The sequence below is a fragment of the Sus scrofa genome, unplaced genomic scaffold (assembly GCF_000003025.6).
Source record: "Sus scrofa isolate TJ Tabasco breed Duroc unplaced genomic scaffold, Sscrofa11.1 Contig1206, whole genome shotgun sequence".
Classification (NCBI taxonomy): Eukaryota; Metazoa; Chordata; class Mammalia; order Artiodactyla; family Suidae; genus Sus; species Sus scrofa.
In genome coordinates, this window is record NW_018084833.1 from 959479 (window position 1) to 985648 (window position 26170).

The 26170-nt window shown below is 67.1% G+C and overlaps 2 protein-coding genes across 11 annotated transcripts; one reads left to right on the plus strand and one right to left on the minus strand.

The window, feature by feature from the left end:
* The first annotated feature begins 594 nt into the window (after positions 1-594).
* EDF1 (endothelial differentiation related factor 1) lies at positions 595-5738 on the plus strand. Its single transcript, XM_003480635.4, has 5 exons — positions 595-2237; positions 3930-3981; positions 4337-4497; positions 4695-4788; positions 5281-5738. The coding sequence occupies exons 1-5, from the start codon at positions 1995-1997 to the stop codon at positions 5340-5342; spliced, it is 612 nt and encodes a 203-aa protein (XP_003480683.2). The 5' UTR covers positions 595-1994; the 3' UTR covers positions 5343-5738.
* A 581-nt stretch (positions 5739-6319) lies between these two features.
* Positions 6320-26122, minus strand: LOC100513261 (14 kDa phosphohistidine phosphatase). 10 transcript variants are annotated; one of them, XM_021081216.1, is made up of 29 exons: positions 17515-18183; positions 14177-16549; positions 13930-14103; positions 13725-13850; positions 13416-13546; positions 13251-13335; positions 12969-13094; positions 12639-12776; positions 12457-12545; positions 12199-12372; positions 11866-11950; positions 11626-11790; positions 11112-11240; positions 10826-10957; positions 10607-10731; positions 10399-10510; positions 10130-10246; positions 9847-9981; positions 9600-9736; positions 9311-9530; positions 9092-9229; positions 8873-8991; positions 8695-8785; positions 8401-8547; positions 8132-8266; positions 7904-8031; positions 7693-7801; positions 7059-7237; positions 6320-6936 (listed from the first exon to the last, which is right to left on the minus strand). In XM_021081216.1, exons 6-29 carry the CDS (start codon positions 13276-13278, stop codon positions 6895-6897), a joined length of 3000 nt encoding a protein of 999 aa, XP_020936875.1. In that variant the 5' UTR covers positions 13279-13335; positions 13416-13546; positions 13725-13850; positions 13930-14103; positions 14177-16549; positions 17515-18183; the 3' UTR covers positions 6320-6894. The 10 variants fall into 10 exon arrangements, with proteins under 10 accessions (XP_020936875.1, XP_020936880.1, XP_020936881.1 ...); XM_021081221.1 differs by adding an exon at positions 17055-17179 and having other exon boundaries at positions 8873-9229; positions 10607-10957; positions 11112-11790; positions 17515-17952; positions 18096-18131; XM_021081222.1 differs by adding an exon at positions 17055-17179 and having other exon boundaries at positions 8873-9229; positions 11112-11790; positions 17515-17755.
* Between the last annotated feature and the right edge of the window lie 48 nt (positions 26123-26170).

Below are 26170 nucleotides of genomic sequence, written 5' to 3' on the forward strand. Positions count from 1 at the left end.
AGGAGCTTGAGTTGGGGCGCATTTAGTTGAGGTTTATGGGCTGTTTTCATGCTGTTCGGTAGTGCTGGCCTGACCTGGGGCAGGTGAATCTTCTACAGCTGCCAATTACCCACCTGCACTGCGCCCGGAGCTGGAAATACGTGGAAGCGAAAAAAAAATAAGGTTTGCCGTGTGAAGAAGGGAATCTGCGCAAAACTGTAAGCAGAACTCAGTCCTCCTGACACGGGGCTGGAATGCGCGGGTTTAATTCCTGAAACCTCGCTAAAGCTGGAGTCAGGCCAGGCCTGGAGTGGACGCCCGCACGCCCCCCGCACATGTCGGTTACCGCACTTGTCGGTTACCCTGACCGGGAAGAGGTCCCCACCCACAGCCTGGGCAGGAAGGCGCCTCGACTTTCCTCCGCAGAAAGAAGGAAACTTCCCTCCGCCCCAGGACACCCCAGCCAACCAGAGACTGCAGCCTCAGCCAATGGGAAGCCTCCGGGCTTTGGACCGCCCCCCCCCCAGCTCCTCAAATGGGCTTTTTGGTTATCGCAGCCCCGCCCACATCTCCTTTTCACTATAAAAGCAGGTTTTCCCCTCCTCCTGATTCTCCGAATTTGGCGTTTGTCTCTCGCAGGGTTGGGGGTGCAGTTCTTCTGCTATTTCCAAAGAGCGTTTGCTGGTAAATAACTGGCTATCATTTATTAAAGTGGACACATTTTTCAAAATTCTTGTCTTGTGGAGCAGAAACCTGTAGGAAAGCTGCAAAGAGTGCGTCTCTGCGAAGCCGCAAGTATTAGCCACACCGATGTCTGCAGTAACAATCAGATGCAAATCTGTTCAAACATGTTAGAGGTATGACTGAATTCTCTTTCCGCTCTTTCCATAAAACAATTCTGCGAAGTCTCATTGAATGTGGCATTCAATGAGAATACAGCCAGAAATGTAAGCAAAAGCAGTAGAGATGCATTCATTAATTCATACAAACATTATTTTTTCTGAATTTTGTGATGCTTGTGGCATTCGTCAGTCTTAAAATTTATAACTATCGGCTTATTTTCTCATGCAGAGTTTATCATAAAATAAATAAATATTACAAAATTATTGTAAAACAATGTATATATTACATTGTGTACATTATATTACATTACTGTAAAGTTATGTGTACATATTTTCAGAATATACATGTTATACGAAAATATTGTTTTTTGTAGTCAATTTGTTTTTATAATTTCGCACATTTCCTTGGAAATTATATATGCCTTAGACCCCACCAAGCCTACATCCACCCCAGCCCCCATCTTTGTGTCATGGGAGCACAACTCTAGATAAGTAGAACTTGGAATTGCGTTCAGGGTGATCAAAAACAAAGAAAAGAAAGAAATGAAATTGAAACTAACTTCAACCACCAAAAAATCGATGAGGCTACCTTTCCCTGGCATCCAGTTTGCGCACCCACCTTGCAGCCAGGCCGTGGCTGGTGGACCCGGATCCCCAAAGATGAGACCAAGAAACCAGATGTAGGCTCCAGTCTCCCTCCCCCTACTTGCGCCCCCTCTTCTCCCTGGGTCCCCTCTTCTTCTCGCCCCGGCGCACGGCACCCCCATTCGCGTTTCCCCTCGCAGGACCCCACCCCACGTCCTGCACCCATACCCATTCCGGGGGCCTCGCTGTGCTGCCTTCCCCAGCCGGGGTTCCCACCCCCTCACCCCAGGTCCTCTGGCTCTCCCTAGCGCCCCCGCTCCCCCCAATCGATCCTCGGCGCTCCAAAGCGCCCTTTCAGCATCCCCAGGGCCCCTTGTTCCCCCGGCGTCCCCTGTCCCCCACCGCCTCTCCAGCGCTCCCGAACGCCTCTCAGCTCCCCCAGCGACCCGCCCCCGCTTCAGCGCCCCCCAGCGGCCACGCGCTCCAGCCCTGACGTCGCGCACTCGCTCCCCCGGCGCTGTCTCAGACGAGCCCGGCGCCGATTGGCCCCGAGACGCGGGAAGTGCCCGCCTCCAGTACCCTCCTCCAATGGGAGGAGGGGGCGGACCCGCGCCGGGCGCCGGAAGCGGCCGTTCGACGAAGGGACGTCGCGTCGCAGGGTCTAGAGCAGCTGCTGCGGAGCCGCCGGACGGACCGCCTGCACCCGCCTGCCCCTCCTGCCCCTCCTGCCCCGTCTGCCTCGTCTGCCCCGCCATGGCTGAGAGTGACTGGGACACGGTGACGGTGCTGCGCAAAAAGGGCCCCACAGCCGCCCAGGCCAAGTCCAAGCAGGTGCGGACGCAACGCGGGCCTCGGGACTCAGGAACGGCCGGGCGGGGCGGCCGCAGGGGCGGGGAGTGGGGACAGAGGTGGGGGGCCGGGGGCGGGGACCCGGCGGGGGCCCGGGACGGGTGGGAAGCGGGAGATCGGGCGAGGTGTGTGTCGAAGGGTCGGGGCGTTTTCGCGCCGATGATTAAGGTCTGCGGGCGAGGCCCTGTATCTCTTGGTGAGGACAGGGCATGGAGTGGAGGAGGCGTGGGGCGAGGTTGGCAGGGAGGACCTGGAGCGGAGATGGGGGACGAGGCACGGGTAAGTGGCAGTTCCCAGGAAGGGATGGGACAGGCAGAGGCGGCCCGCACCCCCTGCCCCAGAATCTCCTTCCCCCCTCTACGGGCTGCCTGGTGCTTAGCCCGTCAGATGCTGCCTGAGGCACATTGCTGACTGAAGGGAGTCCCTGGCCCCAGGCCGAGGTGACCTAGAAACCCAGCACACAGGGAGACCCTGCGTCCCCATCTTGCAGGGGTAGCCAGCGTGCCCTGAGAGGTACTTGAGGCAGAAGGTTCCCAGCCTGGCTAATCCATCCAAGGTTCACCTGTGAGTTGATGTAAGGCGGGGAGGGCGGTTCGGCCTCCACCCCTGCTTGTTGATACTCTCAGGCCACCCTGGGCAGGCCTGAGACATGCAGTATCAGGCCTGGCCCGGTACTGACTTCGGCCCTGGTGAACGGCATTCACTGACCTGACCTGGACTCGTTAGTCAGTCTAAGTCAAGTTCAGTCTTTTTTTTTTTTTTTTTTTTCTTTCTTCAAAGGCAGCTTTGGGAGTTCCCATCATGGGCCAGTGGTTAACGAATCCAACTAGGAACCATGAGGTTGCGGGTTCGATCCCTGGCCTTGCTCAGTGGGTTAAGGATCTGGCGTTGCCGTGAGCTGTGGTGTAGGTCGCAGACGCAGCTTGGAGCCCGCGTTGCTGTGTCTCTGGTGTAGGCTGGTGGCTGCAGCTCCGATTCGACCCCTAGCCTGGAACCTCCATATGCCGCAGGTGCGGCCCTAGAAAAGACAAAAAAATAAAAATAAATAAAATTTGATTTAAAAAAGCAGCTTTGAACAGGTCTAGAAAGCGTTTGAACATAACACACCTAGGCTGTTCCTCAGGCATGTCTGAGTTGTCAGAAGCTTCAAGAGATATGTTGTATTAACAGCAGGCAAGCCTAGACCCAGGGGTATCACTGCCTTTGGTGATGTTTAGGGCAGGGACTGCAGGCATGGTGCTATGGGTTCTCTCAGGAGCCAGATTGACTTGGCATTTCTTTCTGCTTTTGCCAGCAGGTCTGGTAGAGAAGCGAATCTATTTCGAGTGTGGGTTTCTGAAAGGAAGCTATTGGCTTGCCTTTCTTCACTGCAGAGACACGAGCTCTGTCTCTTTTCCTGAGCAGGAGTTGCTGAGAGTCGCCTGGCTGTTTGGTTGTAGAGGGATTTGTATAACCAGCTTTGGTTTAAGCCCAGCGTTGCTTGTCAGCCTTGAAAAAGCACTGGATACTGGGCCAGCAGCACAGCGCTTTGGGCATGAGCTCCCGGCCCTGCTGCCTGGGCTAGAAAAGCACCAGGCGTTGGCAGTGTGCCTACTGGCTGACGAGGCCTAAACTGGTGTTTGCCAGATACCGCCAAAGCTAACTTTGACCAAAAGACATTTCTTCATTTTCTAGGCCATCTTAGCAGCTCAGAGGCGAGGAGAAGATGTGGAGACTTCCAAGAAATGTAGGTACTTGTGTTTCCACTACCAAAACCAGGGTGTGCTGTTGGGGTTCAGGTCCGCAGTGGGTGCCTGGGGCCCCGGGGCTGTCAGGATGGCCTCTGGCAGCCGAGGCTGCTGCAGAGCTCAGAGGGTCTGGGATCTTGTCAGAGCAGCTGAGGTCGGCAGAGGTCGGGAGGGATTGTCCCGCACGCTTCTCACAGCTGCGAAAGCCTCGGGGCTCCGTGCTCTTCGGCCCGTGGGCCGCCACTACTCTGGGTGGCCTGGCTTATCAGTCACTCTGGGCACAGGGCACCTCTTGGGCTTGGTCCTTGGGCTTGTTGCCAACCCTCCCCTCTGCCCTGCTTCCCACCGGTCCAGGGGCCGCCGGCCAGAACAAACAGCACTCAATCACCAAGAACACAGCCAAGCTGGACCGGGAGACGGAGGAGCTGCACCACGACCGGGTCACCCTCGAGGTGGGCAAGGTGATCCAGCAGGGCCGCCAGAGCAAGGGGCTGACACAGAAGGACCTGGCGACGGTGAGTGAGCCTGGCGGGGTGGGAGTGGCAGCTCTGCTCGCCTGGTGACCCAGGGTCATCGTTCGCCCCGGCCCTGGGGCTGCCATCCGCCCAGGCCACACGCTGCCCCACAGGCGGGCCTGAGGTGTCTCCCCCAGAGGGGCTCCAGCCTCAGCCTTTCCTTCTTGAACCGACTGCAAAATACACGCTCTCTCTAGAAAATCAACGAAAAGCCGCAGGTCATCGCGGACTATGAGAGTGGCCGGGCCATACCCAACAACCAGGTGCTGGGCAAAATTGAGAGAGCCATCGGTGAGTGTCCTGCGCCCTCCTGGTCAGGCGGGGGCGCTGCCCCTCCGCGGTAGGGGTGGGGTCGGGGAGGGCGGGCACGGGAAGGGCTCCGAGGCCCCAGAGAAAATGCCCAGAGCGAGGAGTGTCTGGCTCCTCCTCTGGCACCTCCTGCCACTGTGCTGTGGGCCCGCGCGCCCCCTGCAACGCTCTCGTCCCAGCATCGGGCACGTTCCGCGCCCACGTGAGCCCCCCCGCCCCCCAGGGGTGTCCACGTGGCTCTGAGTGAGGAGGCCCGGTTCTGGGAAGGAACGTCCTCCAAGGTGGGTAGGCACATGCTCCTGAAAGCGAGCCCTGAGAGCTAGGGATGTGTCCCCCCCAGCCCCGGAGGCCGGCAGCTGGTGCTCAGGGGTCAGGGAGGGTGCCCGCTGCCACCTTCGGGGCAGCGGGTGGGGACGCCGTGGAGCCGCCTTGTCCTTGAAGCTGCAGAGATCAGTGGGCCGCCGGCTCTTTCAGGCCTCAAGCTCCGGGGGAGGGACATCGGGAAGCCCATTGAGAAGGGGCCCAGGGCAAAATGAACACAAAGCCTCGAAATCAGTGCGTTCCGGCTGAGCTCACCTGGCTGGTTGCCCTCGACCACCTGCGGCAGCGCGTTCTCATCACGCGGCCGAGCGGACCCGGCGGCAGCCCTGCCCAGACCCCTCCACCCACGCCTGCTGTCAGACTAACAAACAGAACCTTGCAAAGTGTCCGCCACTCCTCGTCCCCCTCCACCCCCCGTCCCCGTCCCCGTCCCCGTCCCGTCCCTCCAGGGGGCGCAGAGCGCTGCCTTCCTCTCCCCTGGCTCTGCCCAGTCGCCGCTGTGGCTCCCGAGGGGACCACCTCCCGCGGGTGGGTGGCCGGACCGTGGGGAGAGGAGCTGCGCCTGCGCCCGGCTCGCGGCGACGGCAATAAACGTGTGTTGCCCTCCCTGCCGGCCGAGTGGTGGCGCCTGTCTGTATGCCTGCAGCGCCCCTCGCTCTGGCCCACAATGTGGCCACGGGGGAGCCCGAGGGGCCGTGGGGGGGGTCCCTGTGTTCCTCCATGCCGGCTGGGACAGTTGGGGGACGTCCGTCCGCCACTTGGCACCAGAGCCCAGTGTGGGCACCCCCCAGCCCCAGCACAGAGGCCCTGGTCCCATCCTTCCCTGCAGAGCCCAGGGGGTGGGGGTGGGGGTGGCAAGCCGGAGCCCCCTGGGTTGGTGAGGGATACCTGGCCATACAGGTGTGCCCCGTCCCCCTCCCAGGACAGCCAGGGCGGCCTTCCAGACCCAGGTGGGTGGTGGCTCATTCTCCTGCGAGTCAGATCAGAGCCGGTGGCCTTCCTGTTCAGGAAGAGTCCGTTTGACTGGATACCCTGGACACACCTCCAGGGGGTCAGCTCGTCCTTAGGCCCTGTGAGGCCCGGGAGGCAGGGACCTCTGCTTTGCCTCCCAGTGACCTGTTGCAGGGGCAGCACAGGGACACTCCGTGGTCTCTGTCTGGAGACACCACTCTGGGGACTGCTGAGACGCTGATTGGGACACGTCACACAGCGACCTTTATTTGGGACACTGGACAGAGGAGCCTTACTGTGGCGAGGAGACAGAGCGGGCCCTTATCTGGCACCATGCACACATCAGGGCACCCCCACCAGCCCAGCTCCAGGCCACCTCGGGCCTGTGTCTGCTCCCGTCTGTCGCCTGTACCTGTGGGGGTTTCTGTCTGGCTTTATCTGGATGCAGAATCCCCCAGATGGGCCCGGGGTCAGCGTCCCACCTGGCTGGGCTGGGGCTTCTCGGGGTGCCCCACCTCTGCCTCCCGGTGCCTTTAGGCCCTGGTCCTGTCTCTTGTGGTCTGCTTGTTTCCTGTCACCTGAGTCACACACACGTGGGAGGTACCCCCAAGCATGACTCTCAGGCAGGTGGGGGGGTCTGGGGACGCAGGGAGCAGGACGCGCAGACTTCGACCTCAGTGGCCGGGGTGTCTCTGTGAGCTAGGGCTATTGTTGGGGTGACGACCACACCCAGGCGTGAGGGTGCAGGTAGTGCTGGGCTAGGGTCCTGGGGAGGGATGGGGACTTCTGGAGCAGCTGGCGTCTTCTCTGGATTGTCTACTGCTCGGTGGTGACTGACGCTGGCAGGGTGATGCCATCCTGGGAGGAGGGAGAGGAGCTTCACGAGCCCTGGGCGCTCGTAGCCCGGGGGGCAGGGGGTCCTGCTCTCGCAGGAGGGCCCAGTGGCTTGGCTCCCATCCAGCGCCCCCCAGAGCTCCTACCGCGTTGAAAAGAATGTTGTCGAAGCCAGGGGCCGGGGCCTCCGACTCGCCCCCGGAGGGGCAGCCCGCCCGCTTCCGCAGCCAGCGTCGCCCTACAAGTCCGAGCAGCACCAGCACCGCGAGGAGGAGGAGGGCACTACCAACCATGGCTGGCACCGATGTGGCCACTGCCCTGTCCCCTGTGGGCCACAGGGCATGTGACCCGGAAGCCAAGCCCTCCCTGTTGGCCCCGTCCCTGGCTGTCCCCATGGCCCCAGAGAGCTTCTGGGTTCACCCCTTGAAGAAAGGGCTGCCCCAGGCTAAGGTCGGTCCACAGACCTGTGGGGTCACGGCACCCGGCTGGACCCTGCCTGGCAGGAGGCAGCAGTGACCAGAGTAATTCAGGAAGAGGCTGCTGTGGTTCTGGCCTGACAGGCATCCCCTCAGAGGGCTGGCCGCACCCCGGTGCAGGAGCACAAAGTGCAGAGGCCGGGGTGGGGGCACCCCATGCCTGGGCACCAGGGACCGCCCAGCTCTGGGTGGGGCACAGCAGGCAAGGGGGGTGTGGAGCAGGGCTGCTGGCAGCCACGAGGGCCGTGAGCCACAGATGGAGGCCCAGACACAGGGCGGGCCGGCTGATCTGGGCAGGGCTTACCCTGGCTGGGTGCAGGCTGCTGGCAATGCTGCCCGGCCAGATACTCAACGTCGTCTAGGGCAATGGGCCCCAGGGCCGGCTGGCCACCCAGAGTGGCTTCAAACACGATCTGACCGGGAGGGAGCAGAGGCTGTGTGGCCCCCGGGGAGGCGGGGGGAGGACAGCCCCCCGAGCCCCCGGGGTCTCCTGGCTCTGGGCAGCCCGGCCTCACCTGGAACTCCTCAGCGCTGGCCACTTGCACCCGGCCTTCCAGCCACTGGTGCCGCAGGTGCCCGCCTGTGCCCCACACAGCCAGCTGGCCCTGCGCGCTGCTCAGGAGCACCCTCAGCTCGCCCTTGTCTGCGAGCAGGGGCCGGGGAGTGTCAGGGGCTCGACCCGCTCGGGGCGTGCCACCCTCGCCCTGCTCCTCCTGCCACCCAGGTACCCCAGCCCAACTCACAGAAGTGCTCGGGAAAGCCCATGTGGTACCAGAAGCGGAGGCAGGAGACCTCGGTGGCAGGCAGTGGCTGGCTGCGCAGCCAGGCCGCTCGGCCCCCCGGGCCCAGCACACCCGTTTCGAAGAGAGCAAAGTGGCCTGGAAACGAGAGGGTGGGGTGCCCAGCAGGCCCCCTGACCTTTGGCCTCTGACCCTGACAGCAGCCTGGGTGGGCTGGGCTGGGTGGCCAGGGTGGGGGGTGGCACCCGGGTCCCTTCCCGACTCAGACCCACCTTTCTCTGTGCCCAGGGTGTGGTCCACAGGGGGCTGGCGGTAGCGGGAGGGTGTGGCTCCGCTGCTCCAGTCCCAGCTGTACCCGCCCAGGCCAGGCCAGGGCAGATGATGCCAGCCACACAGACCGGCCTCGAAGTCACAGGAAGCTGCAAGGGATCTGGGCGGTAAGAGCGTCCCCACCTCCCTCCAGCCCTGGGATGCCACCCCTCCTGGGGCAGAGGGCAGGCCAGGCCTCTCTGGGTTGGCACGGAGCAGGGCCTGCCGGGTCCCGGGGCCAGGCCGCAGGTTCCCACCTGGCCGAGGGCAGGGCCCATCCTGGAGAAGCAGGTCATCCAGGGCAATGTAGGCGCGCTCCACGCCCGCGGCCACAGCCTCAAACACCACCTGGCAGGCACAGGGCAGGGTGGCCTTGTGCCTGGGTTGGACTAGACGGCCCTTGGGGGCAAGGAGGGCCCCTCCGACCTGACTCACCCTCCAGGCCCGCTCGGCCTGCACGTCCACGCTGCCCAGGCGCCAGGCGAACCCGCCGTGGGTGCTGATGCTGAGCACCTGCCGCCTCTTGGCCTCCTCCACGTGGACCCGCAGGGTGCCTGCCGCCCGCGCAGCCCCGTCAGCAGCGGCAGGGAGACTGCCCGCTCAGGGCTCTTGGGTGGGGGCTCCCAGGGGCCCCTGGTCCCAGCGGCCCCTCACCTGGGTTGCGCAGGCTCAGGTGGTACCAGAAGGTCAGGCAGGCAGGCTGGGCCAGGGGCCTGTGTGCCTCCGACGTCAGGGACGCCACGTGGCCGCGGGGCAGAGCCTGCGGGCTCATGTCCACCACCATGTAGTGCCCTGGGGGATGCCAGCGTCAGCCTGCCTCCCCCTCAGCTCACCACCCCAGCCCTCTGCCCACTGCTCGTCCGCTGCCAGCACCCTGAGCCGTCTCTGTGGTGTGGTCGGCGTGGGGACCCCAGGCGGCATGGCCTGTGGCGTTGGTCTGGCGTGTCCAGAGGCCCTGGCCTCCCGTGGAGAAGCCACAGGCCGAGTCCTCGAAGGAGCAGCGCTTGGGGGCCGAGCAAGGCCCAGGCCGCACAGCCACGTCGTCCAATGCCATGGTCCCGTGGTACCCGTCCCGGAGGCCCTCGAACAGCAGCTGGGGGGCAGAGGGGGTCAGCTGGCTGGGGCCTTCCCTGCCCACCACTGCCCGGGCACTGGACCTCACTTGGTACTTGGCGCTGGTGTCCTGCGGGTGGTGGAGGGTGGCCCAGGCCTCGTGCCAGCGGTTGCCGTGGGTGCCAGACCTCAACCACAGATGAGTGTCTGCCTCCCCTTCTCTCCTCATGGCCAGGCGCAGGGTCCCTAGAGGGAGGGGGTTGAGGCGACAAGACCCTAACTCCAGATTGCCCCTCACCCCTCCACAGCCCCCGAGGGACCAGGAGACCGAACTTGGATTCCCGTGGGGGTCTCACCGATCTGGGGCCCGTGGAGGTGGTACCAGAAGGAGAGGCACTCCTGAGGGGCTGTGGGTGCCTGGGGCTGGGTCAGCAGGTGGGCGCTGGGACCCTGGGCTGGGGGCTCCGTGGGGTCTAGGAGCATGAAGTAGCCTGCAGGGGGGATGTGGGGCTGAGCTGCAGAGACGCCAGGCTCCAGGAGAGGCTTGGTCCAGGGTGATAGCGCTCGCCTCTGCCCCCTGGGGTAGGGCGTCTCCTCTGAGTCTGAGCGCCGCCCCCAGGTCTGGGCGCACTGCCTTACCGCGGCCCGTGGTGTGGTCGAACCTGGGGCCTTGGCTCTCAACCCGGCGCCAATGGGCATCTGTGAGGTGGTCGGTGTGCCAGCTGCACGTGTCCCGCTCGAAGTTACAGGAGACCTCTGGGGGCGGGGCCATGGTGGGTCAGCAGCCCCCCAACCCCACACCCCTTCTGAGTCCCGAGAGGGTGGGAGAGACTTGCTCCTGGAGTGGGGACTCGCAGGGGTCCCTCCAGGACTGGGCGGGGGGGGGGGCTGGGTGCTAAGGGAAGGACCTGCGTCTTTTTCGGTGGCCACCGTGGGGCTGCAGTCCTTGAGGGTCACGTGGTCCACTCCAGCGCCCTGCTGGCCAGGGCCGTCCAAGTCTACCAGCCCAACAAACTCCAGCTTCGCGGGGGGGGGGGGGGGGGGGGGGGGAGTGAGGAATGAGGCTGTTAGGCCAAGGCCAGCTCTGTGCCCCCCTCCCCAGGCTGCCCTCCTCACCCGGAAGGGCCGGTGGCGAGCCCCAAGAAGGATGGTGTCCATCTTCCAGCCCACAGGGCTGTGGACAGGGGCCTGCCACACCAGCTCACGCCGACTGCCCTCCACCACGACCAGCTCCAGAAAGCCTGTGAGGGGTGACCGTGGGCGGTCCCCGCCCCCCCCCACACACATACGGCCCCTGTCCAGGGCTTGCCAGAGGGCCCAGAGGGACAGCAGTACCTTGGGGCTGACTCTGAAAATAGTAGGCCAGGTGGAGTTCACAGCGCGGGCCTGAGGGGCCCAGGAGGGGTGTGAGAACCCGGGCCTCCTCTGTCAGCTGCCCCCAGGCCCTCTGCAGGGACAGGAAGTGTCCTGGGGAAGAGCCTCAACTCAGCTGATTCCTTCCAGGAGCCCCTCCCCGCAACTCAGACACCCTCCCAAGTGCAAAGAGGCAGAGCAGGCGCCGGTCTGGATGCAGACCCAAGGGGGCGGGAGGCTGCCCTGCGCTGGGGCCCTCGGGCCTCACCAGCAACATTCCCGGCAGCGTCCGCTCCGGGGATCCGGCTCGCCTGGGCCGAGACACGCATCCACTGCAGGCGCCCCACGCTGGCGTCCTCCCAACCCCCGGCCGAGGGGTCCTCAAAGTCCGTGGTGCCTGCAACAGCAGCCGGCGGGAATGGTCTCGGGCCCCCGCCCCCGCCCCCTCCGGCAGTGGGGAGGGTCTGGCGGGAGGGAGGCGTGGCTCCCCAGCCCCGCCCACTCCGGCAGCGGGGAGGGTCTGGAGGGAGGGAGGCGTGGCTACACAGCCCCGCCCCCTCCGGCAGTGGAGCAGGTCTGGAGGGAGGGAGGCGTGGCTCCCCAGCCCCGCCCACTCCGGCAGCGGGGAGGGTCGGGGGAGGGAGGCGTGGCTCAACAGCCCCGCTCCCTCCGGCAGTGGGGAGGACCTGGAGGGAGGGAGGCGTGGCTCCACAGCCCCGCCCACTCCGGCAGCGGGGAGGGTCGGGAGGGAGGGAGGCGTGGCTCCATAGCCCCGCCCCTACCGCACTCCTGCTCGTCCTCTCCCCCCAGGCACTGCTGCTGGAAGTCGCACAGCTGCTCCGGGGGGACGCACAGGTCCTCGCAAAAGAGATGTCCGGGCTCACAGAAATTCCGGGGCTGCAGGCTGAACGGCTGGGGCCAGGGACCTGGGGGCGGGCCAGACCCCTCTGTGGGGGCAGAGCTGGGGTCAGGCGGGCAGGGCTCGGCTTCGGCTGAGGAGGGGCGGTGCTCCGCAGGCTCACCTAGGGCTGGTTTGCAGTGGTCCGACAGGATGAGGTCGTCCAGGCCCACGACGCCCCCGGGCCCCGTCTGCGCGGCCAGGAGGATCTGCGGGCCCCCAGCACTCCTCTGTCATGCCCGCGGTCTGCTCCTTCGCGCCCTCTCCCCGCCCCCCCCGCCCCCGGCAAGGAAGGGGTACTTGTCTCCCCTCCCGCGCCACCCCCAGCCCTTCAGGAGGGACCTTGGAAGGCGACCCCTCCCGGCCCTGGCCTGCACACTGGGACCCCCTGGGCTCCCTTCTCTGCTCTCTGAGGGCCCTGCATGCCCTCTCCCCCGACTGCCCCCACCAGCCTCACCCGAAAGGGGCGCCCGCTCTGGATGTCGACACGGTCTCGAACCCAGGCGGCCCCCAGCTCTCCGCGGCGCCCCCGCAGCAGGACGGGGGTCTGGGGGGCACCAGAGCTCCGAGCCTGCAGGAACACCTGGAGGCAGCCAGCCTCGGACCCATGCAGATAGTGATAGAAGACCAGCTGGGAGGGGACCAAGCACAGTCAAGAGAAACTCCAGGCCCAGGCACTCAGGGCAGGCACCCCACTATCGCCCCCTCGCCTCACCGAGCAGTTGTGGGGGGCAGAGGCCTGGAACTCGGGGCTAGAGAGGATGGCAGGGTCACTGGGCTCAGCCGTGGATACCAGGAAGGAGCCTGGGGAGAAGGCAGGCGTGGGCCGGGGTGGCCGGGTGGGTGCTGGGACCAAGTGTGGCCAGGACAGTGGTTGGGGTCCCCAATGGGCCTCACCCTGAGCGCTGTTCCGGCTGTGGTCCCCGCGCGGCCAGGCAGGGTGCTGGGGGCGGCCTGTGCTGTGGTTCCGGGCCCAGCCCTCCGAGTGGTTCCACAGGCCCAAGCCCATCTCAAAATCCGTGGCCAGGTGGTGGCCTGGGGCGGGGGGAAGCGGGGCTCTGGCTGCTGAGCGGCCTCCTCCCCGGGCCCCTGCCTCCCGGTCTGTGCTGAGGGCCCAGGTTACACAGCTCCAGCTCCAGATGGACACTAGCCACCTCACCCCGGAAGGACTGTGCCAAGGGCCACCCCCTCCCTTGAACCACACGCCGCCCCGCCAGCCTGGCTCACTGCAGGTGGGTGTGTCCTCATCCGAACGGTCCCCGCAGTTGTCCTCCCCGTCGCACAGCTGGTGGGGCTGCACGCAGGCCTTGTTCTGGCAATGGTGATGCCCCAGGGGACAGCGAGCCTGGGGGGCTAGGGCGGGGGAGGGTCAACCCATCAGAGGCCCCAAGGCCCCAGGGGGCAGCGCTAGTGGCGGAAAGGCTCAAGGCCTTCTGGGCCAGGACAAGCAGACGAGGAGCTCCTGCCCACCGCCCCCGTCCCCAGGTGTGGGTCCCGGTAGGGCCTTACTGGGCAGCCCACAGCGCCCGAAGGCCATGTCGTCCAAGGCCACAGCGCCCCTGTGGGTGGCATTTCGAGTGGCAGAGAAGGTCACCTGAAGAGAGTGAGGTCCCTGGAGACTCAGAGCTCAGACCTTCGCCGCTGCCCCGCCCCCCAGACCACCCCGCATCTCACCCTGAAGTCACCCCGGATGCGGCCAGTGGTCACCAGCAGCTCCTGCCAGCCTGGGCGCCAGGGCCCCGAGCTCTGCCACAGAGTCAGTGTCTCTGCACCGTGGGTCAGCTCCAGCCGCAGCTCTGCCACATCTGCAGTGGGGGTCCTGGAGCAGCTGAAGCCCCCGGGCGCCCCCCCCAGCCTGGTGGCAGTGGCCAGCCCAGGCCCCCTGCCCGCCCTGGGGCGCCCTCCCATCTCTGCAGCGGCTCCCCTTCCTCTCCTGGTCCCTCTGTCGGGACACCCAACCTGGGCGCAGTGTCCTGGACCCACCTCCAGAGGCCGCGTGGTACCAGAGCCTCAGCTCACAGGTGGGGGCTGCCTCATGCAGGACGGGGGACCGCAGGGCTGCGGTGGCCGCCTCTTTCCCGCGGTGTGTGCCAACAGCCGCATACCAGCCTGGCGGGGGCGGGAGATCAGGAGACCAGGCAGGAAGCAAAGCGGGGAGGGGTGGCATGGAGACCCGCCCAGGCCTCACCTAGGTCAGTGCCCAGAGTGTGGTCTGAGCGCGGCCCCGGACCCCCGGGCGCAGCCCCTGCCCGCTCTCGGAGCCAGCTGTATCCTGAAGTGCTGATGTCTCGCCAGCCACAGAAGTCCTGCTCGAAGTCGCAGGAGAAGGGGGTGCCGGGGGCGGGCGGGGCCCCGTGGTAACCTGGGAGGGTGGGTGGTCAGGCTGGGCGGCCGCCTGCCGGCCCCGCCTGCTCCCCGCCCGGGGCCTGGCTCACCACACTGGGCCTCGTCGGGACAGCCTCTGCAGTCACACACGAAGTTGCACACAGCCTCGCGGGGGGCCCTGCAGCGGTTGGGGACCCAGGCCCAGCCCAGGGACCCTGCTGCCAGCAGAGAGACAGCCAAGTGGCCCAGAGCAGGGAGAGCCCATGGTGCAGTTTGCCCAGGCCAGTTCCATGGCCCAGAAACTGCTCAGACTTGGGCGGCCTGGGACAACGGTCACCCTGCTTTGGGGTCCCGGCCAGAAGGTCGTTCAGGTCGCGGCCTGAGCCGGTGTCTGGGGGCCTGGAACCCACAGAGAACTGCCACCTGGGGGTTCCCGTCAGGGCCAAGCAGATCACGTCTGGCCCTGGAGAGGCCGGCTCAGTGTTAGGATGGGGGTGCACGGGCAAAAGCCCCTGATGGGGACGCTCCCTGGGGACGTGCAGGAGGCCAGCAAGGACCCCGAGGGGCTGCCAGAAGGGTGCCCTCCCCAGGGGACGCATGGATGGGCGGCCCAGCCCTCCCCTGCTCCACCCAGGTCAAGAGCAGAGGTTGAGCACCTGCCTTCAGGGCCCTCTCACCTGCAGCCTGGCTGGAGGCCATGGCCAGGCGGAGCAGGACACTTGCCTCCCCGCCGGGACAGTCCTCGGGACCCCGAGGGCTCGCCCTGTGTCCCCGCTGCAGCCCCGCACCCCTCCTTCCCCACAGGCCCAACACGGCAGCCCAGGGCATTCCTGCTTCAGGAGCCAGGCCCCATGACTCACCCAGGAGCAGGACCAGCGCGGGCAGGAGGTGGCCGGGCAGAGGCATGGCCAGGCCGGGGAGCGGTGTGTACACTGACCAGCCTGGTGGGGACTTTGCCTGGTTATCAGCTCAAGGCCCCACAGGCTGACTCTGCTCCAACTGGAGACAGGGCTCAGCCCCTTCTATACCCGTGGCCCCACGCCCGGCCCCACCCTGCACCGACGACCAGCCGGCTGGAAGAGCACTCGGGACAGGGGCCCCTGGCCCAGGGAGGCTCCCCCCTGCCTGGCTCCTTGAGGCCGAAGATCAGGCCCTGGCCACCCTTCCTGCCCGTGGAAGCCCCACCAAGTGGCATTGGCCTTGGCTGTTTCTCCTGGGGCCTCTGTCCCCACACCTGCTGGGAGCTGAACTCAGCCCAGCCCAGGCTGCCACCTGGAAGCCAGCTTGTGCAAACCCCACACCCGGCCCCTGGGGGAGGGGCAGCCCTAGCCACCAGGGACACTGTCCCCTCTGTACCATAGAGTGTGAGTTTTTCTTCACTTGTTCGCTTACAAACGAGGGCTGTTTATTCATCAGCAGGTGTCCCGAGCACAGTGGGGTGAGCGCTGCCAGGCTCAGGCTCCAGACGGACCTAGGGGCTCTGGGCTTGGAGGTGCCGACCCCAGTGGAGGATCTGGAGCAGGCTCACCTGCTGTTTGGCACTGCATGGCCTTGGTAGCTAGTCTCACCTGAGCCTCCGTTTCCTCATCTGTAAAGCCCAATCCCCTGCCCGGAGAGGCTACCAAGAGCGCCCTGGGAGGGCACAGAAGGCGGGCACAGAGGGGTCACAGCCTCAATGGGGCATGCCCACACTCCAGGTGATGAGCCACAGGGGCAGCTCTGCCCTCCCCTATGCCACCTGCACTGCCCAGAGCCCTGTGCCAGGAGGAGGCGGGGGTTCCTGGGAGAGGGGCCCCAGCTCCAAGTCTGAAACCTTCCCTGCTCTCCGGGTGGGAGCCTGTCTGTGGCTGCGGGGCAGGGGCGGTGGGACCCGATCTGGGAATCACTCGTGACCTCAGCTGGCAGCCGGGATGGGCCCTGTGTCGGCAGGCCCGAGGGACTTGGCCCTAGCTCCTTGCGTAAAAGACCTGTCAGGCCTCCTCTTGATGTCCTTGGGGAGAGTGGGAGTGTGGAGAAGTAATGAGGCCATAAACGGGGGCAGGAGCCTGGGGCCCCGTTATCAGACCCCAAAGGGCTGAGTGTGCACCGCCACTCCCTGGGCCCCAGAGGTGGCGCTGGGTCAGGGGCGGCCAGGCTGCCTCAGCCCAGCCACCCACCCACCCTAGTCGGGGTCCAGAGAGAGGATGGAAAAACAGAGAAGCCAAGACACACTGCATCCAGGGACCAGCGGGGGTGACGATGCTTTTACTTCTCCCAGGAGAGGGACCCCCGGGCACTGAGGCCTGGCCAGGTGGCAAAGTGCCAGGGGGTGCAGCCCAGCCCCTCGGGAGGGGGTCTCACGGGCAGAGTCCTGAGGAGGCTGCCGGAGACAGTCGGGCTCCGGGGGGGCCTCAGTAGCCGTCGTCGGCCCAGGTGACGCTGTAGTCTGGGTACCTGGCCTTGATCTTCTCAGTGGAGATGGAGTGCTGGGCGCGACCATAACCCTGAAGGGAAAGGCAGCTCTCACGGCTCTGTCCTGGCTCTGGGCACCCCATCAGCTGGGACATCAGGGGCCAGCTCAGGAGGGGGCTGTCATGCTCCCCCAAGTACCCCCGGGGGCTCCCCTGGGGGGAAATGCGGCCACCAAGCTGCGCAGACCTGGAGGAAGGGTCCTCTAGCCGGAGGCCCAGACCACGCCAGACGCCCCTGTGCGTTAGTTAGCTGGTAGCCCGGTGACCGGAGAGGGAGGGGCCTCCGAGTTGGTCCCTAACACTGATGGCCTCAAAGCACGAAAGACAAAAGCCCAGCCAGGCCTTTGGGGCAGGAGCAGCAGAAGCCGGCAGGGCCTCTTTCCCACCCCAGGTGTTTCCTGTCATGCCACATGGGAAGTGGGGACGCTCCAGGCCCCCAGCGGAGGAGGGTTCAGCAGCTGAGAAGCACCCCGGGTCTGGCAGCTCAGAGGGCCAGGTCTCTCCGAGACAGGACTGGGGCCCCGGGCTGCGGGCTCACCATGGAGTAGCCGTACACGTGGATCTTCTTGTCCTGGCTCTGGTGGGAGATGCGCCCGCCCCCCAGGCACTCGCAGTCGATGCCCTTCTTCTGCATCTCGCCTGACACCTTGTCGTAGATGTCGGCTGCGACGGGGAGGGCGGCTCGGTAAGGAGCCCTGGCTCCCCTTGGAGGCTAAGGGGGTCTGAAGCTCCGCTCTGAGCAGCTCCCTCCCCAGGACAGGGCACCCTCTGGGACGGGATGAAAGTGAAGAGGGGCTGCGCCTGGGCAGGGGCGCTGGGACTAGGAGGGAGGGGTCGGGCCCATGGCAGCCCTTTGCCTCCAGGACCCCGACTCCTCTCGGCCAGCCCAGGAGGAGACCCCGATATGGGATCACCTCTCCCTACAACCCCCCCGCGACGGCCTCCTAGCCCCGCCCACAGACCCCGGAGACCCCGCCCCGCCTCAGCCCCGCCCTCACCGTGGTACTCGGCCCACTTGTAGCCGCGCACGATCTCTTTGCTCTCCCCGGCTGGGGTCCCGGGGGGCGACACGGCGTGTACTCGAATCAGCACGTACTTGAAGACGCCATCGGAGTCGATATCCACGTCGGGGATCTGGGCGAGGTCCGCCGCCGCCGCCATGTTTTCGGAGCACGCTCGCCCCTGCGGTCCGCGGCCCTTCCCCACGCGGCCCGACCGCGGAGGAGGCGGGGCCTGGGGGTCTGTGACCAATCCCGTGGGGGCATGCTGTCCGGGCCCAGCGTTTCAGCCAATCGTGCCGCCAAGGCACGGCACGGACTGGCCAATCGCGATCCAGATCCTTGCAGGCATGCGGCCACGCCAATTAAAGGGGAACGTGGAACCAGGAGTAGGTTGTGATTCAATCCAGCCGACGGAAAACTTCTTTCCCAGGAGGCCTGGGGGGGAGGTGGTGGATGACTGGCCCCTTAGGAGGGCGCTAGGGGGCCCGTGAGGCCCAAGGGACGCGCGCCAGCCCTGATCCCCTCCCCCACCGTGACCGAAGGTTCCCCTCCCCCACGACGCTCACGTGGTCCCTTACCCTTCCTCCCACGCATCCCCCGCGGTGCTCCGTCGTTCCTCTCCCCGGTTCCCCACTGTGTACGAAGGTCTCCTTGCCCAGCTTTTCCCACCCCCGTTGTTCCGTGGTCTCCCTCCCTTTTTTCCGAAGCCCTCCCCCGCAAGCCTCCGAAAGTCACCATTCCGCGTCCCACCCTCTCCCGCACAATAAATGAGGCGGCAGCGGCTACATTCGAGTTCTATTTTCCTTGGTTCGAAAGCGCCCGCCCTCTGGAAATAACCCCGGCCCAGGGTCCTCCCTGGACAGCCGGCCCTCAGGCATGGGGCCGCAGGCAGAGGCCCCTGGGTGGGGTCGCGGCGGCCAGATTTGGGAGGCCACGAAGGCGGATGGGGCAAGCGGGGCGCGTGGCTAGTGCAAATGCGCGGAGCCTAGGCAGGCGCGCAGGCATGTTGGGGAGGAAGGGGTGGGGAAGATGGGCGCGGGCGCACGGTCGGGGGCGAGGGCCGGGAAGAGAGGTGGGGGTTGGTGGGGTCCACAATTTAGTTCAATCAAGGCCACCCCTGGCCCCGGTGAAGGGCTGGGGGCTGGGGGAGGACCCTTGCATGGGCCCAGACTCGCCCCCTCTCCAGGTCTCAGGGCATCCTTGGAGCCTGGGCTTGGGGGCCAGGGGGGACCCTGGGGGGCGGGAGATGAAGGACACCCCGCGGGCGCTCCCGAGAGCCAGATCCGGGCCGTAAGCCTCCCACGCCCAGCACACCCCCCCCCCCGCCCACACACAGACACACAGGGCACTGGCCAGAGTGAGTGAGCAAGCAGGCATTTGGGCAATCAGGCCCCCACCCCTCGCGTGGACCACAGCCCAGGCGGACCAGCTCGCTCCCGCACCTGCTCGCATCCACTCTTTCCCTGCCCGTTGCAAGCTGGGAAGGCCCCTCCTCTTTCGGCTTCCCAAAGCCTGGGGACAGGGTCCCACCTGGACGCTTCCCCGGCCCCTGCCCTCTGCACCCGCCTCCTTGTGAGGTCAGGCCCTGCTCTGGCATTTGCACCCCCAGACTGCTCTGGCATGTCTAGGGCCATCCTGTCAGGGGAGAGCAGGCAGCCAGACTCCCCCCACCCACCCCGCCCCGAGCCGGGTAGCTTAGACCAGCGCACCCCAACCCATACACACCCTCTGCCTCCCCCACCCAGGACCCCCCCTCCCCCTGGCTGGGTGTCTCGCGCCTTGGCTGAAGACTCCTAAGTACTCCTTCGCTGCGGCTTGTCCGAACCCACGAAGCAGGGTGGGCAGCGCCCTCAATGTGCGGGCTCAAGGTGGGGTCCCGCACAGGCGGGACTGGGGCTAAACGGAAACGCCTCGCTCAGGTCCCTGCCGGCCCTGCCCAACAGACCAGTACGAGCTCGAGATGCGGACACACCGAGGCCGATCAGGGTGTCCTCCAGAGAGGAAAGGCCTCTGGGCAGGACGCATCTCAGACCACTGCAGGCCGGTGGGGAACGTGTTGGAAGGGACAGGACTAGACTTTGGTCAACTCGGGCTCCTGCACCAGGGCGAGCCGGGGTTGGGGAGGTTCCAGGGAGGCCTTGCCGACAGACAGGGGAGGAGGGCGAACCGGGTGGTGCGCGATGGGGGTCTGCCGCAGTGACCCCTCCGCGTGAAGGCGGAGCGGAGCGGCCCTCAGATCCACCCCGTCTCCTAGCGGGGAGCACCAAGCGGCCGAGGACTGGCCTCTGGGGAGGCCCGAGGGCGAGATGGGGGAGAGGGAGCTGGTCAGGACTGGTCGGGCGGTCGCCGGAGTGGGGAGGGAAAGGCCGAGCGGGTGAGGAGCGCGAAGGGGCGGGCGGGGCTTGCGGCGAGCTGGGCGGGGCCTGGCGAGCTCGGGGCGGCACGGGGGCGGGGCCTAGCCGACTGGGCGGAGTTCGGGGGGACTGGATGGGGTTCAGGGTGGGCCCCGGGTGGTCTGGGCCGGCCCCGGACGCGCCCCCGCGGCTCACATGATGTCATCCAACAGGTTGGCACTGGCCACCCAGTCGAGCGCGCGCGGCTCGGAGGCGGCCATGATCATACACATGAAGGGGCGGCCGGTGCGGCGGTCCGTGGGGTAGATAGTGGTGGGCGTGAAGCGCCGGTTGTCCTCGACGAACTCGCAGAGCTGCTCGTAGACGCGCGGGAACTCGTGGCGCAGGAAGACGCCGCGCAGCCGCAGCTCTCGCTGGATGTGAATGAAGGCCACTTCTCGAGCTCGGCGGCCCGCCTCGCCCTCCTGGTCCAGGCCGGCCGTGCCAGGCGGTGGCGTCAGGATCAGCGTCTCCATGTCGGGTTCGCGGCCCCGCGCCGGGGGCGGCCGCGCTGGGCTGCCAGCCGCCAGCGCCACTTTGGCGAACTTGCGCACCGTGGGTCCCGGGCTGCGAGGCGCGGGCGCCGGCCGGGCAGGGGCGCCGGGCGGCGCCGCGCTGGGGCCCACGGCCACTGACACGCTGAGCAGGAAGCACTCGGCCGGCTCGTAGAGGCGCCCGGCAGCCGCCAGCTCGCGGGCGTAGCTGCCCAGGGGCGCCGCGTGCGTAGCCAGCTCGCGCAGGGACAGGTAGGTGGGGGACAGCAGCAGCCCTTCGAGGCCGAAGCGCAGGAAGTTGTCTGCGGAGCCGGGGCTCGGGAAGCCCAGGAAGAGCACGCCGCGGCCGCGCGACAGGAAGCCCACGCGCGCGATGCGCGAGAAGGCGCGGTGTACCGGGCCGCTGTCGCGGCAGAACTGCAGCACGTGTCGGCACACGCTGCCCACGCGGCCGTACACGCAGCGCGCCTTGTGCGCGTCCCAGTCCTCGCGGCGGCACAGGCGCGAGCAGTAGTAGGTGTAGCAGCTGTGACAGGACTTGAAGTAGAGGCAGGCGTTGAACATGGTCTCCGTGCGCCCGCAGCGCGCGTTCGAGCACGTCATCAGGTCGTCCTCGTCGGCGCTGGGCTCGGGGGACGCGTCGGCCGCCTGCCCCGGGCCCGAGGGCTCCTCCGCGCTTCCGGCCGACGCGGGGGGAGAGCGGGGCGCAAGCGCGGCGACTCCGGGGCCCGAGGGCCGCGAGTCCAGCAGGCGGCGCAGCTGGCGGCCCAGGCCGTCGGCCGAGGGCTCGGGCGCTTGCCCTGCCGGGGGCCGCGAATCAATGACCAGGTCGGTGATGAGCTCGTCCAGCTGTTCGAGGCTGCGCTGGCGGCCAGAGGTGGGGCCCTCGGCGGCGGCAGGCGGAGGTGGCCGCGGGCGGCTCCCGGGCAGTTCCCAGCTCCTGGCGGGCGGGCGCTCGGCGGCGCGCAGGTCGTTGTCGGTGATGGTGATCTCGGGCGTGACGTACCAGTTTCGTCCCGGGCCGTCGCCCGGGCGGCCCTTCTCCGACAGCGACGTTTCGGACAGCGACAGCGCCGCGTAGCGTCTGGGCGAGGTGGACAGGTTCACGATGACGGGCGGGCGCCGGCCCTCAGGGGACGCGCCCCGCGGCTCTCGCGCCTCGCGCCCCAGCAGGTTCTCGTAACTACGGCCGCGGCCCAGGGGGTCTTCTCGGCGCGGCCCAGGCGCCAGAATGTTGTCCCAGGAGCGCGAGTAGTGGCGGCTGTCTGTCGCCAGCCGCGGGGGGCTGGTGCCCGTGCCGCCGTGCCAGGAGGCGAGCAACGGGCCGGGGTCCGGCGGAGGCGCCACCTGCAGGGTGCGGTAAGGCCTCGGGCCCCAGTCGCCCCAGGCCGTGCTACCGCGAGGGTGTGGGTAAGTCCGAGCCAGGGCGTCTCGATTGCGGTACCGCCCGAAGTCCTCCGTGTAAAAGGGGTGGGCGGCCGGGTGGGCCCGGGGCTCTTCCGCGGCATAGCGGGGTCCGCAGGGCGGGCCGTAGGCTCGGGTGGCCTCCCCATAGTAGGACCGGGAGGGCGCTTCTTGCACCGGGAAGGTGCGAACTTCCCCCGCATAGTAGCCGCCCCCGCGCCTGGGACTGGGCCCCGGGGGCTCTTCTGACAGAAAGGGCCTGGGGTAGTAGCTGTCGAAGGGCGGCCCAGGGCTGGCCATGAAGCTCCCGGGGTGGCCCTCGGGTTCCTCGGTGTAGAAGAATTGGGTGGGGCCCGGCGGGGTGGTGAAAGCCAGACTCCGGCGCTCCGCGTAGTCCCGGGGCCCGGGAAGGGGCCCGTCGCAGTACAGCGCCCGGGGATCGGCGCAGTACGAGTCACTGGGGGTAGGGGTGCGCGAGAGCGCCATGTGGCGAGGCCCGGGCACCGTGAGGCCGTGGATTTGCGGCGCCGCGCGGGGCCAGGGCGCGGTCTCGGCGGGCCCGCAGGGCCGAGAGCCCCGCGCGGCGTGCTGCAGCACCGAGTCGTCCGGCTTGATGTCCAGACGGCAGCGCACGTGGGGGGCGGGCCCCGCCGGTGGCTCCGCGGGCGCGCAGCGGTTGGCAGCGGCGCAGAGAGGCGCCATGCGGCCGGGACCGCCCCGCTGCGGCTGCAGCTTAATGGGGTGCAGCTCGTTGGCCAGCGCGCGCAGCGTGGGGTACGCAGGCTCCCGGCGGGGCGACGCCTCGACTCGCGCAGCCCGCTGGGCCTCCCGGCCTCGGCGCGGCAGCACGGGTGGTGAGGCGGGCGCGGGCGCCAGGCCCGGGGGCGCGCGGGGGGCGCTCTTGGAGCGGGCGCGGCGCCGGGGCTCGCTGTCGCGGGGCCGGGCGCGCGGCGGGGCGGGCTCTGGCGGCGGCGGCTCTGGCTGGGCCTCCATGGCCACCCCGTCCAGCGCCTCCAGGAAATCAAAGCTGCGGCAGTGGCGTTTGTTGAAAGGCACGGGCGCAGCAGGCCGAGCCATGGAGCGCTCACATGGCGGGGGCCTGGACCCGGGCCCCGGGGCCGCCACCTTGATGTCCTGGTACACGGTTGACACCAGCAGGTCCGGCGGGTCTGTGCGGGTCATCTTAAAAGAAGTCTCCGGGCTGCAGCTCACTCAGCCTTGCGGGGCTTTCTCCTTGGGGGGAGACGCGAGTCAGGGCAGCCCCTCTGCAGCCCAGGCCCGGCGAACCCCCAGCGCTGGCCCGGCTTACCTGGGGCACAGTGGGCAGGGCAGCCCTCGCTGCGGGCCTTGGCGGAGGCCGCAGGCGCTTGCTCCATGCTGGCATCAGAAGCACCTGCAGGAGGAACTCAGCTGTCCGGCCACTCAGGTCCTGCCCCCTCATCCAGATGGTCCTTTCTGGGCCACTTTCTGCTGGGATGAGGCGGGTCAGCCAGAGGGGACGCCACTGAAGTGGTTCTTGAGCTCCTGCACCCACTAGTGACCACCGGGTAGGCTTGGGTAGACCAACCCCCCCCCCCTTTCTGGGACAGGCCAGCAGTGGGGTAGGAAGAGTGAGGGTGCGGTCCCAGGACCACCACCGTGGTGCCCACCGCTGGACCATGTGCCTGCTCATTTAGGGCCTTCACAGACCTCTTCAGGAGTGACCGCTCCACAGAGCAGCACCCAGGCGGATGGCGCCTTCTGGTGGTGTACAGGGCCGTCTGGGGCCCCAGCCTCAAGCAGCCCTGTTTCGAGTCCCCTGAGCCTCCCACCCCAGCTGCAGATCGGGCTGGACAGCGACTCCTCCCCCAGCGCTGTGTGGAGCCCAGTCCAGAGGCCCTGAGGTGGCCCCAGCCAGTCCCGGCACGGCGCCTCGTCTCACGGACTTGCCCGCCCCACCCTCAACTCGCCGTGTGGCCCAGGCCAGTATAATCCCTCCAAAGAGCATACCTGGGCCCTACAGCTCTCTTTCCCTGGCAGAAACCTCCTCCGACACCCCCCCTCTCCGATCTTGGGGTGGCTGAAACCCCCAAGCTCTTTGGGGCTGTCATGACAAGGCCCAGAGAGCAAGCCCTCATCTTTGCAGTGAGTGCACTGCGGCCGGAAACCAGGCCCTGGCTGCGAGGCCACGTGGGGGCCTGTTCCCCGAGCAGTGCACCAGGCCAGGAGGCTGCCAGCCTGGGAAGCAGGGCAGTGGGCGGGTAGAGCCCCCGCTACCGCCCCTGATCCTCAGGGAGGCCCTCCCCACAGCAGCTCGGGAGGGCTCCATGGAAACCCGAGGTTCCCTCCGCCTGCAAGCTGCACGCTGAGCTAGGGTCCAGCCCTCTGGACCAGGCTCATATTCAGACTCGGGCCACTGGCTTCTCCGTGGTGCACAGAACCAGGGCAGGCTGGGGAGGGGCTCAGACAGTGGGACGGGGTCTCCACCTCCTCACGCAGTCTGGGGGAGCACGCGCTAGGATGAGCTGGGGGAAGGGGGAGCTGGACTCTCACCTGGAGGACCTCTGGTCTGACTGACCTTCTGTGTCCCAGGTGTGTAAGGGGCTTCCTGCCCACAGGGCCGCCTGGCTGGCTCAGGGCCACTCAGGCCCAGGCCCGTCTCAGCCTCGGGCCCACCCCGGCCACCCCTGGCTCACAGGACCATCCCCCTCCCGCCTCCTTCCATCCTAAGCTCAAAGCCAGGCCGGAATTGGGGGCTGGATGACTGGGTGTGAGGCTCCGCCCCAGGGAGGTGACAGCCCGGCCTCGGTGCTGCGGTGAGGAGCTGCACTGGCGACACCCCTTCCCGCGGGGATGGGGTGGGATGGCCGCCCCGGTGGGGGTCCTAGGCCTAATGAGCCCGGCAGGTGGCCCTCCCCTCCGCTCCGCCCGGCCCCAGCCGCGAGCGAGCGCCAGGTGGGGACCAGCCGGTGTCGTCAGGGAGTGGCACCCCCATCCTTGCGGGCGCCTTGCCCGTGGAAGACGCGCGGGGCAGCGGCCCCGACCCCTTACCTGGGCGGTGCTCCCCCACCGCGCCGGGTGCGCTACCCAGGCCCGTGAGCCCTCCGCCGTCCCCGGCTCCGCCGCGTCCCCGGCACCGGCAGAAGCTTCGAGGCAGCGGCGCGAGGCCGCCGGGCCGCTCAATGCTGCCCCCGACGGCGGCCGTCAGGACTGCACTTAAAGGGGCCGCGCCGTGGGCATGGGACCCGCGTGGCCCGCTGGCTCCCGATTGGGGTTGGGCTGGGCGCGTGACAAGCGCTCTGCACCCCCAAGGTGCAGACCTGGGGAGTTTGATTTGGGGACCTGAGCCAGAGAGCACCCGGAGGTACTGTCAGCCCTCCATCTCCAGGACACCTGCTGGATGGCAGCTGGTGGCCTGGCAGGCCTTGGAGCAGGAGTCTGGAGGAGGCCCAGGCCCTGGGCAGCGCTGTGGGCAGCTCCCGGAACTCAGGCCTTGGCTCAGCCCAGCTGGCTGGGAGCAGATGGGTTGCTCCCTGCCCTGCCGGCCTCTGCGCTGCAAAGCTGGAGGTGCCAACCACTCCCCTGGTCCCTGGGGCCAGATGGGCATGACCTGAGTGCCTGCAGCCTCCTGTCCTCAGGGTGCCCAGCCTCTCCCGGGCAAGGGCATCCTCCTGAGCTCTTTCCATCCAGTGTCCGGGCGGGTGGAGGCCGCCACTGCCCTGGACAGGTCTGCACACGGCCCCCTCATAAACTGCATGGCGAGAGCCTCCCTTCTGGCCCCCACCCAAACAAGATGCTGAGCCAGGAAACTGCTTAGCAGAGGGGCGGGCCACTGATGCCCTTGGCTTCAAAGGCTAGGACCTGCCACACTGGAGTTCAGTGAAGGGGCCTGAGGCAAGTTTCAGGTTGGTGTGGCCCCTACATTAAGTAGCCACCGCAAAGACAGTCAACCTCACAGGCTGTGGGCTCATGGGGACCCTATGGACCCCCAGCAGCTGCTCAGTGACTGCTCTCCTGCTGCCGCCTGGGTGTGCAGCTCTCTCCGCACTGGAATTGGGGAGGGGGAGGCCTGGCCACCAGCCCCTCTCCCACGCCTGCAGGCAGTGTGCCCGCCTCCGGAGGGAGTTCTCATGGCAACTGTAAAGTGGTGGGTGGAGCGGAGCCCTGCCGGCAGCTGGAGGGGGTGGGGCTGCGGGGCTGAGGTCAGGGGAGCAGGTGGGAGCTTCCCCAGCGCACAGGACGGCGGCCATGCCGGATCCCCTGGATGGGGCTTGGCACGCGAAGGCCTGGGCTTGCCAGAGGCTGCCCAGGCCAAGGGCAGTGGGCCACCCCCCCAGAGAAAGGGCTCGGCGCCCTGAAGGCAGGGAGCTCAGGACCTTCCTG